The 12,626-nt window shown below is 31.0% G+C and overlaps 1 protein-coding gene across 1 annotated transcript; it reads right to left on the minus strand.

The window, feature by feature from the left end:
* Window positions 1-7,094: 7,094 nt before the first annotated feature.
* On the minus strand, window positions 7,095-12,096 carry LOC143041898 (E3 ubiquitin-protein ligase MYCBP2-like). Its single transcript, XM_076214031.1, has 7 exons — window positions 11,967-12,096; window positions 11,297-11,464; window positions 10,428-10,535; window positions 9,643-9,852; window positions 8,914-9,015; window positions 8,092-8,257; window positions 7,095-7,745 (listed from the first exon to the last, which is right to left on the minus strand). Exons 1-7 carry the CDS (start codon window positions 11,967-11,969, stop codon window positions 7,630-7,632), a joined length of 873 nt encoding a protein of 290 aa, XP_076070146.1. The 5' UTR covers window positions 11,970-12,096; the 3' UTR covers window positions 7,095-7,629.
* Window positions 12,097-12,626: the final 530 nt, after the last annotated feature.

Genomic DNA, 12,626 nt, shown 5'->3' on the forward strand with positions numbered 1-12,626 from the left:
GGTGTTTTAATTTAAATATGTCAATGAATATGATTGATTTATGCCACAGAAAATCTTTGGCCTGTCCTACTACTGGACACTGACAATTTTGAACATCAAACAAACTTAGGATTGATATGAAATAATTCAAATGCTTGTTGTCATACCTTATTTTAGATTAATTTATATTATTATGGGACCAGTTACAAACTAAGTAATGCTTGTAATGTAAATGTCTAAATGGTCAATGTAATGGCTGCATAGAAGGCAAATCAGCCAAGGCACAGGTTTAATGATCTTATTTAATACTGTGAAAATGTTTACTGGCATAGTGGTACATGTATTAACAATATGTGGATTCTAAACAGCTCTGAAGAACTTCTGATTTTTCAATCCTGTATTCCAGTATCCCCCATGTGAAATTGAAAAATCATCTAACAGAAATATCCAATACTTTTTAATATAAAGATGGTAGCATAGGCTATGAATTTATTAATTTGAAATACCATACATCATATTTTGTTATTAATCAAAAAGGTAAAACATCCTACACAGAGGAACAAGTTGTCAGTAAGCTGGAGTTTCTTTGGAAGTTGACTTTTTTCAACCAATTGTTGGTATTGCTATGGAAACAAACTACACTTCTCCTTGCTGACCTCTTCTTATTTTCATGAGTTGGATTGCTTTTAGAAACTTGTCAAAAACAAGAAGATCAATGATAATTTTTTCAAGAAACAATAGATACGCTTTCATCCACGTCATTTTTTTACTTATACCTCAAATTTAGACAGAATCTATGACAAATGAGAGGATTTTTATTTTGACATTATTAATTTTGTCCACCTAAGTAGCAATATACCAACTTCACCTGCATATGGGATATACGTTTCTTAGCTCATTCGGTATTCAAGAGCTTGGGGCTGGTACCCAGATTATAAAACATTAGCAGGGTCTGAGCAGAAGGTTGATGAACCAAGGGTTATTTTTAAGAACGTCTCATTCTTTTTTTTTTAAAGTTCATCTGAAGATACCAAAACCTTGTTGATAAATATTCGTTATCAACTTCACAAATAATACATGTAGACATCAGTAACAAACATAAACTTTTAGCTACTGCTTTACAAGCAGAACCAAAAACAATGAAAGTCCCAACTATGTATTGGCTTCTGAAGCTACACAAAACACCTTACAAATATAGATTTATTTCGTCTTCAAGCCATTGTTCCACTACTAAATTATCTATTCTTCTTACCAGTACACTTGGTACAATCAAAAACCTGATAATAAATTGTTCAAATAAGGCCTTCCAAAATAGTGGAATTAATTACTTTTGGAGTGTCAAAAACTCGTTGGAAGTACTTGATAAATTGCATGCATATATTGGTGATTTTGAATCTGTTCAAAGTTTTGATTTTTCTATCCTATATACCACATTGCCTCACATTCTCAATAAAAGAAAAATCACACACCTAATTAAATGGGCATTTAAAAAGTCAGAATGTGAATGTATATGTTCAAACTCTTTTAGGTCGTTTTTTAGTAGCAATAAACAAAAAAACTATGTCAATTGGACATGCTTTGATACTATAGGTTGCACTTTGTAAATACAATGTACAGCTGTTTCTCAAAACACGCCTCTTTTGGGGAGTAATTGAATATTCATAGAAAATTCATTTTGTTTACATACTGGTTCCCAGTTATGCTCTCTGTGTTCCATATCGCAGAGACAGAACTTGGGAATGTTACCAGTAAATAAACACGTGCATATTGTTTACATTGAAATCTGTGGTAACCTTTCATTCGAGGTAGGGGTAGTTAAGAAAATTAGTGTAAGTTTAAACTCTGAGAAGTTCAGGGCATATAAACGTTGAAAATATGCCGCACAGCCCTATATTTTGACCTTTGAAAAAAATTGTGGTGCATATGAACTTTCAATTCTAGGATAAGATTTTTTTCAAAACTTCATAGTAAAAGTGGTACAGTTTTAGCCGTAAAAGAAGTTCCTATGGGAAATTGCATTGTCAATATTTACAGAAATGCAACCTACATTGGCCCTTGAATTTTTACTAGATAACATTTTTGTTCGCTTTGGAGATTCAGTATATCGTCAGGTTATCGGAATTCAAATGGGGAGGACTTACTGTGCACCACTTATTGCGGACCTGTTTTTGTATTGCTATGAGTTACAATTTATGACAAAAATCAGCAAAGACCCATGGAAACAACATCTGATACACAAATTTAATAATACTTTTAGATATTTGGATGATATTTTGGCTCTCAATAATTATGACTTCAGTATGTATACTAAAGAAATTTATCCTGTTTAACTTACTTTAAATAAAGCTAATACTAACAATGACCAGTGCCCTTTCCTCGATCTTGATGTCTATATCATTAACGAAAAGCTTAATACTAAAAGGAGTAGGTCCGGTAAGGACCGATTTTGGCCTCAAATTTCAGTTTCATCTGACGAAAGATTTTGACCATTTTTTAAACACTTAAGTGTCTATTTCATTTGATTCAATTAATTTATGTGAGAGATTCTTACTAATTTAGTCATTAAAAACGCTATCCGATTCAAGCTCAAATATGAAAAATCTACCAAATTTGCCAAAAAATGTCACTTTTCAGATGGTTTTTGTCAAAAATGAAAGTGGCCGCATCCGTGTTCATCCTCAACCTTTATATATGTTACGTATTATCATCAAATACAACTTACATTTCAATATTTTGGATGAACACGAATGCGGCCACTTTCGTTTTACACGGAAACTGTCTAAAATTTAACAAAAATGCTAGAATTATGAAGATTTCAGTAATTTAGCATGACTTAACGGTGCTAGTAACCGATATATGTGCATTGTATTGTCAAAAACAGCCCATATTTATGTAGCAGAATCATTCTACTATCCAATAAATAACTAAAAGATAACATTTGAACAATTTTGTAAAACTGCTATATTTTGGGGCCAAAAAGGGGTCTTACTGGACCTACTCCTTTATGATAAAAGAGATGATTTCTCATTTCCTATCGTTAATTATCCATTTTTAGATGGTGACGTTCTCTTGTCACCATCTTACGGTGTTTATATATCTCAACTTTTACGATTTGCTCGTGTATGTAACAATGTTTTAGATTTTAACGAGAGAAATTTATGTACTACTGAAAAATTATTACACCAGGGTTTTCGATATCACAAACTAGTCAAAACATTTACCAAATTTTATCATCGGTATAAGGACATCATTTGTAAATATAGCTCAACATGCAGACTTCTTATACGTTCAGGTATTTCACAACCAATATTTTATGGAAATATTCTTTATAAAGCACAAAAATGTCAGTATTCACCTCAGAAGCTAACAAAACCATTAAATAGACTTATTAAGAAGGGATATAGTTACGATACTGTTGCCATGTCATTAAAGATTGCATATTTTGGCGTTAATATTGATTCACTTATAGGGTCTTTGCATCGGAACTAAACACATTTATTTAAAAACCAGTTGTTGGCATGAAACGGGTTATGTTCTTCTCATTTATGTTATGATGGTATGATACTAAACCCCTCATGGGGAGGATTGTGCCTGATATTCATATGATGAAGACATAATTTTTCAATCAGTTTAATTGAAGTCTGGAGCTGGCATGTCAGTTAACTGCTAGTAGTCTGATGTTATTTATGTATTATTGTCATTTTGTTTATTTTCTTTGTTTACATCTTCTGACATCAGACTCGGACTTCTCTTTAACTCAATTTTGATGTGCGTATTGTTATGCGTTTACTTTTCTGCATTGGCTAGAGGTATAGGGGGAGGGTTGAGATCTCACAAACATGTTTAACCCCGCCGCATTTTTGAGCCTGTCCCAAGTCAGGAGCCTCTGGCCTTTGTTAGTCTTGTATTATTTTAACTTTTAGTTTCTTGTGTACAATTTAGAGTTTAGTATGGCGTTCATTATCACTGAACTAGTATACATATTTGTTTAGGGGCCAGCTGAAGGACGCCTCCGGGTGCGGGAATTTCTCGTTGTATTGAAGACCTGTTGGTGACCTTCTGCTGTTGTCTGCTCTATAGTTGGGTTGTTGTCTCTTTGGCACATTCCCCATTTCCATTATCAATTTTATGATGGTCTTGAAGTATACATTTTACTTACTGCCATTGTTTATCATCTTAATAATGTGCTGTGTGTTCTTTTATTTGTTTTTGTAAATAATTCATCTTTATTATGAAGTCCCGTTTTTGTTAATATCCTTTAGGTGTGGTTGGTCAATATGCATCATGCCAATGTTTTGTTCTGCTGTGGTCTTTTTTGCATTCTTGTCTTTCATATTGTTTAAGTGCTTTGTCTATATGCAATTTTGTATTTTTATACGCCCGTCGTCTTTTAGACGGGACGTATTATGGTATACCGTCCGTCCGTCGTCCACACTTCGGACAATAACTCAAAAATACTTTCACCAATTTCCATGAAACTTAAGTGAATTGTTTATATCTATTGACGTAAGCTCCCTTTCGTTTTTTTTTTAATTTCAGATTTTAAGTTTTGGATTTATGGGGCTTTATTCATAAAAAAGGGGGGATTTTCAACACTTCGGACAATAACTCAAAAAGGCTTTCACCAATGTCCATGAAACTTTGGTGAATTGTTTATATCTATTGATGTAAGCTCCCTTTCAATTTTTTTTATAAATTTCAGATTTTAAGTTTTGGATTTATGGGGCTTTATTTATAAAAAAAAGGGGATTTTTAACACTTCGGACAATAACTCAAAAAGGCTTTCACCAATGTCCATGAAACTTTGGTGAATTGTTTATATCTATTGATGTAAGCTCCCTTTCAATTTTTATAAATTTCAGATTTTAAGTTTTGGATTTATGGGGCTTTATTCATAAAAAAAAGGGAGATTTTCAACACTTCGGACAATAACTCAAAAAGGCTTTCACCAATGTCCATGAAACTTTGGTGAATTGTTTATATCTATTGATGTAAGCTCCCTTTCAATTTTTATAAATTTCAGATTTTACATTTCTGTGTTATGAATTTTTATGCTTAAAAAAGGGAGGATTTTCCAATTTTGGGACAATAACTAACACTTTCACAAAATTTTATGCAACTTTGATAAATTGTTTATATTTATTGACATAAGCTCTTTTTCCATTTTTATAAATTTTAGATTTTACGTTTTCTTAAGTAATGAATTTTTATACTTAAAAAAAGGGGGATTTTATGAAACTTTGGTGAATATATTAATGTAACATCCCTTTTGATTTGTATATATATTTCTAGTTGATCATATAAATTCATTTAAAGCATAAAAGACAAGTTAAAAGAGCAACGAACGTATCATACGCTAAAGCGCAGCCCTTTATTTTGTTTTAATAGTGATTAAGATTATAACATAATCTTGACTGCTGTTCCCCCATTTTTGACATTTTTACCTATTATGTCTTTTTGTTTTGTTAACACATACATTGTGAGTATAATAGAATTTTATTCCACTATCATACAAGTGAGAGGTTTAATAAGCTAAATAATCATGTTTAATTCACCATTTTCTACAGAAGGAAATGCATGTACTAAGTCAGGAAAATGACAATTGATGCGTTTGATTTTACCATTTAATTAAGGGGTTCGGTGTTTTGTTATTTTTCTTTTTAATAGTGTACAGAGAAACTGATTAACATTTACTTACTAAATAATTGTACAACCTATAAGTTTTTAACAAGATTTATTTAAGTGTTGTAAACTTTTTGGTATGTTTATCTTTTGTCAATAAGCTTAGTAAAGTATCTAGGTCAATCATGGTTGATCCATTTTATATTCAATTAGAAGGCCATTTATAATTTTTGAACCTTTTAGTATAAAGCTGCAACATTTTGTCATCAACAGTTTCTAGATAATTATTTTGATAAGATCATTTACCATGCAAACGAAACACTGGGAAAGATTGAAATAAAATGGCTGTCATGCAAGTGAGAGGTTTTACAAGCTATAAAACCAGGCTCCATCCACCATTTTGTACATAAGAAAATGCCTGTTCCAAGTCATGAATATGACAGTTGATATCCATTTGTTTGAGATTTTAATATTTTGCAATTTGACTAGGTTCTTTCTGTTTTGAATTTTCCTCGGAGTTCAGTATTTTTGTGATTTAACTTTTTTCTTGAAATAACTTTATTTTGCTTTAGAATTCAATTATATTTGGGCCCCTTATGACCTTTTAAGTAAGGTTTTACTGCTTGTATTTAGTTTTATGTTTGTTTCCTCCATAAATCCTTTTCTTATTGAAAACTACTATGTCAGCATAATTTATCTTCTCTTGTACTCTAGTTGGTAGGGATATAATGATAAAGCAAGTCAACCAAATCGCTAAATTTGTGTAAATTCTTTGCACTGAATGCAAGTAAGTAAGGTAATTTTATTATTTGTGTTTGCTGTTTTTCACTAAGCACATTGTAACGTGAAGTATATTAAGAAACTTGTCATTTGTGCTGAATACATAGAGATATATATTTCAGTTAAATGTTTGTTAGTTTGGTATGCGTGTTATCTGGCAAAGGGTTGTCTCGAGTATATTATCCCCAAGTTGTTATAGTGTATTTCACTGTTTTTTATATATTACTTGCTGGAAAAAAAACCAAAAAACAAAACAACTTTATTTTCTGTAAATAATTTGTAACATGAATAATGATAAACCATATACAAACATAACCTTTAATACAATTAACTGTTTACCCTACCTTCAAACATAATACAATCATAATTTTCATATTATCTAATCATTGGCAAGTTCTGCATTCGAACTGCATATGAAAACAAATAAATATTGAATACATATATGCAACTGTCAATAATACTGATTAGCTCAGCTTTTCTATCAAATGAAATTTAAGATTATTTGTAAAGTGCCGTATTCATTTCATATTTCATATAATAGCATCAACATTAATTCTTTTATCAACTTGTATACATCACACATTCTATATATGTAGTTTAACATTGACTTGAGGAGTGGCATGGTGAAAAAAACAAATGAAGGAAATTTACTTAAATTTTAACATTTTTGTAGTAAAAATAAGAAGATATCAATTTAAATGTAAGTAAAGGACACATGGCACCAATTGCTCAAAGAGTATAAACATTGTACTACAAACGTTACAATAGTTTGAAATGAAAGTAAAAAAATATAGTCTTAGATATGTCGTTGGTAATGGATAGGGGGAATTTCACCTTTCAAGCTCATCACCGATGACATTTTCATCATCATTTCATGCTAACTTGCATTTTCATCATCATTTCATGCTAACTTGCACTTTCATTATTTTATGCTATTCTCATCATCATTTCATGCTATTTTATCATCATTTCACACTATTGTCATCATCATTTTATACTATCTTACATTTTCATCATCATTGTATGCTATTTATCATTAAAAAAAACTGTGACAACACTCTCCAATAGTTGATCATAGTTACACTTCATCATTTGAATTGTGTTAACAGAGAATATGAAATAACAATATTCTTTAAGACTAATACATTACACATCCAAATATACAGAAATATTATTAAAATAATGATTTTTAGAAATTAAACTTTATAAAAGCACCAATTAGATGTGAGATGAAGGAATACAACAGCATTAAAAACATTGTAGATTCTTGCAGAGTGCACAACCAAGAGAGAACTCATCACCAGTTGGAGGGTGTTGCAGTCCAAGAGGGCATTCAGATCCTGTTAACTTTTTCCCAAGGGGAGCTGAAAAAAAATACATTTTTATATTTATTATTTTTTTAATCGATTTATGACTATTGAACAGCGGTATACTGCTATTGCTTTATTGATAAGTATTGTATTAGTTACAAAATGTTTTTTTTATGACTTGACCTATTGTATATTTTTTCACAATATTAGGTATTACAAAAACTGATGTTTATACCCCCTGTAAAAGATCCCTTGAAATAGTAACTTTGATCAATTGTTTTTTAAACTCATCATTTTTATGAGGTATTCCATGTTCATCAATGTCGCTTTTAACATTTCATTAAGTGATTGATTGTTCAGTTCACATTTTTTAGAAGCATTACTCCTAAATTTGACTCACCTGCTGGGCATTGTGGTAATTGTGGTTTTGACATGTTGGTGACAACAGTGTGGTTGTTATGACAGGTGTTACAGAAGTGTGTAGTTCCAAAACAATAGAAAACTGCTAATGAACAACAGTAACGACACTTGAACTCAATGAAATCTTTTCCATGTTTTGGACATTCCTGAAATAGAAAAATATATGACATTATGCTTCTGTTTATTTCACAAATACATTTAATGACCACCTAGCGTCATATTGCAATTGAGTATTTTTGTTTGTTGTGTCAATGTATTTTCGAGATTGAAGTATGTTGTTCTTGTCATCTGTTCGGGGGATGTTGCAGTTTTTCTTGTCAACTATTTTTTTGATTTTGGTTCATTCAGGTATAAAAATCATTATGATTTTTTAGTAACACCTACGACCTTAGGTAACTTTTTTTATTTTGCACATTCTTAATTGTCTTTTCTTCACAGTTCTTTTACTCACATTCATCCTCAAAGTAATTTGATATTTTAATAAGAGAAACAAACGCCATTCCCTACAGAATCACTATTTAAATATCAGAGGCAGTAATGTTCGTTATTTTGCTCTGTTAGGTTACAGATTAAAACAAAGATATGTTCATTTTTAACATATTGACATCATTGATACATAAGTTGTTAATTTTATCAACTGGATCATTTGCCTGATCTACATACAAATTAAATTGCTAAAAGACTCCATGGATCAAGCAAAGCGAGCACATTATCCCTTATTATACCTCGTTATAGCTAAGATATTTCATAAAGCGTTTATAATGGATATGTTTGTTGTACGTATTTCATGACCCTTTCGTACCTGTTCTCTAGAAATATCAACACAACCACCACAGACAAGATCTGCAGGATTAAAATCATCGTTATGCTCGTGTTCACATCTACCTTCACCTCCAAAATAAGCCTGAAATAATATGTCTATTGGTAAGTGACCAGAAAATGTAAGAACTGATAGTATGGTGTATTAGAATAAATGAGACACTGTTAGTAACTTATGATACATGTGTAAAGAATTGAAATATGTTTCCTTGTTGTCTTGTTGGTTTAGTTACAGCTAGTAAGTAACTTTATAGAGGCTATACTATTAAACATTTACAACAAAGGCATTTGGTTTATAACATTATTTCAATAAAAAAAAAAATGCTACAAAAACCTCCAGACGAGCAAATTAACACACCAACAACCCATTTAAATCGATATGATAGTTAATATTTTACTTAAAACTCATTCTGACAAAAAGGATAGAAGGTGTAAGTTGCACTAAACATATGAAACATCATGCAAAGGTTTCATTCAAATAATCAGTAGGGTAGAAAAAAATTGTTGATCAGTAAAAACTCCGCTTATAGGTCTGTGAAACCTTAGTTCAGAATAAAAACCAAATATTTCAGAACAAAAACAATATATGAATCCAAAATCAATTTTAAGTAAACACAAAATATCAGTTTAAGTTTACATCAGCTCATCAAAAATACCTGCATTATTGAAGAAACTCGATCACAAATTTTTGTATCAGCTAATTATTTCATACCTTTCCACATTTTGAACATTCATAATATGCATATCTTTCCATAGCATATCCTGCTGGATCCTGATAGAATATTCCACCTGGTTTGTTTATAGCATCACATTTAAATAGACCATCATATTGTAGTCTTGTTAAAGATTTGATCTTCACATCTTCGAACAAACAGTTAATAGGTTGTATAACTTCTTCCAATGAGGGATGACTGATTCTTGTCTGAAATTGAGAGATTTTTTTTTATTCCTGATCGAGTTCAGATTATTTTCAAAGATTATCAAATATAGAACTTTTACAACAGGATAATGAGTCTGTCTGAATCTTTAGATGTATCATCTGTTAAGTTTCTGATACAATGATAGCGACATTATATGATCATATACACTTTTTTAATGTTATTTATGGTATACTTTGTACAATTTATTCTCTCTTCAAACATATAAAAGGTAGCCCTGATTCCTTGACATGTTTAGTTTCATTTTTGATCCTGGTGGTTTTATCAGCTCTGTGATGTTTCAGGAGGCTTTGGGTATCAAAATAAATTGGCCTACAGTATCACTAACGAGATATCAATTGTCAAGACTAGCATATGGGCATATGGTGCTGCTAAAAGCAAAATCTGTGAGTGATTTTTAATTATAATATAAGAAAATCTAGTATGATTGCCAATAAGACAACTATACATCAGAAAACATGTACTATTAGATATTCTTGTTTAGGTCTTTAAGGTTCTAATTTTGATATGAATAGATTTTTAACCTTTCATTAAAATCCATGTCAGATATACTACACACCTTGCAAATAGGACATAGTAAGAATCCAAATGTTATTCTTGGTCCAATCCATCGCTTTTCCATAATCTGTTGTATACACTCGTAGTGGAAAATATGCTCGCATTCCAACTAAGTAATAAACAAAAAAACATTACAATTATCTTTTATGTGAATACGTATTATTATGCAAAACATTAGCATAACTTTTATCTCTTAACTAGAAGTTGAACGACACTGAACCTTAACATAATAAACAAAAAAGAAGTCAATGTTTGATTTGCATTGAAAACTATAGTATCCTTTTGCAATTTCATAACTCAAAAATAAAGCTCAGACGAGTTTGATAATTGTAATGTCCTTTATAGTCCTACAGCTCATCACTTTTCTACTTTTATGTATATACATTTGTACATCTCTGGCTTTTACCAGCCCAGTAGTCAGCACTTCTGTGTTGACATGATTATCAATTATATAGAAATTTTTTAAAAATTTACTTTTTGTAAAAGTATAAATTATTCGAAATAATAAGGATTTCTAATCCCAGGCATAGATTACTTTTTGGAATTTTGGTTCTCAATGCTCTTCAACTTTATACTTGTTTTGCTTCCTTATATATTTTGATCTGAGCGTCACTGATGAGTCGTATGTAAACGAAACGCGCGTCTGGCGTATCAAATTATAAGCCTGGTACCTTTTTTTTTCTTCAAATGTTTGAGTTTGAGATTCCTGTTTAAGAAAGATCCAGAAAAAATGGTTCCGACGCATTATTTATAAAGTGTTACTCCCATTTAATGCAATCATTTATCAAAGTGTCTCGGGCCAATTTTAACATTGTAGAATTGTATAACGCTTGATAATATATAATATTTACATCACTTTATTTGTCATACCTTTATACAAGGTGATGAAGGCAGTGGTTCTGTATAACATATCATACACATATCGTTAGCTGTGTGCTTTTGGTTTGTATTGTTACATGACAGACAAGGGAGACATGCATTTTCACCATTCAGTCCCCTGCATGGATGACCGTGTATACAACTCTTTCCACAGAACTCCTGAAAAAAGTTGATATATTGATTAATTATTTTTTTTATAATGAAATGTCATGACTGTCTTATCAAAAAGCAAGCAAAACAATGGATTTGTTTCTTCATTTTATTGCACATTTGGGTCAAAGGACTTGTACGATGTTTGTCATCAACTTTTCATGAAAATGACAGTTCTAGATCTGTTCCAACATATTAAGCCAAAAGAACAGTTTTCAAATACCGACTTTATCAGATGAAAATACGAATACTTATAAACGAGACTAAAAAATGGGCACAAACTCAATTCAACTACGGACCGCGATGACTTGCGATGTCCTGCGATGATTTCGGTAATGTTCTAGTATATAATATATAGAAATATGCGTGATGTTGACACCATTTTATTCGTTCGATGTTTGTTTGCATCCAATATATTGCGTTATATTCTGACAAATAGCACATATTCATAGTACATATATTTTCTTGGGAATGACAGCTTAAAGGCTTTGAATAAAATCATAAAACTTACCATTGTGTGATGTTGAATATATACTGCTGTTGTGAAATACTGAACATATAGCAGTTAAATGGATATTTATACGGTGTATGTCAGTTCTAAATATAGATACAGAATTTCCCAATTTAATAAATTGATTTCACAAAAATCAATAGTGAAAGTAGAAAATATTTGAAAACAAAATATATATATGTCAGATTGTACCACTTAAACAAAATACTGCATATTGAGTTTGTGTTCATAACTTATATTCTTAAATATAGTCAAACACTGCTTTGGTGTGTCGTATTTTCAAGCAATCATATCTGCCAACTTTCAGCCATGATCTACAATGCAATTCAAACTGAAAATTTTCAGTGAACACGATATCCCAAGGCCGTAACTACCCTTGAGGCAAGTGAGGCAATTGCCTCACTAAAGTTTCGACAATGATTATTTTTTTAAACATATATGATATATAAATATAATAATCGTTTGTTGTTTTGTCTCAACCTTAATTTCTATAACTTGTCATCACTCCTTTTAAACTATTCTTCCTGGATATAACTCAGCATCTCAACGGGTGATGTTTCTCGATTACATTAACCTACATTTGTAGTAACGATAATCATCATGGATCTCTAGTTAAAAACAGGCTCTTGCAGAAAAAGGAAAAGTGACACTGAAGGTAAA

The sequence above is a fragment of the Mytilus galloprovincialis genome, chromosome 8 (genome assembly GCF_965363235.1).
Source record: "Mytilus galloprovincialis chromosome 8, xbMytGall1.hap1.1, whole genome shotgun sequence".
Lineage (NCBI taxonomy): Eukaryota > Metazoa > Mollusca > Bivalvia > Mytilida > Mytilidae > Mytilus > Mytilus galloprovincialis.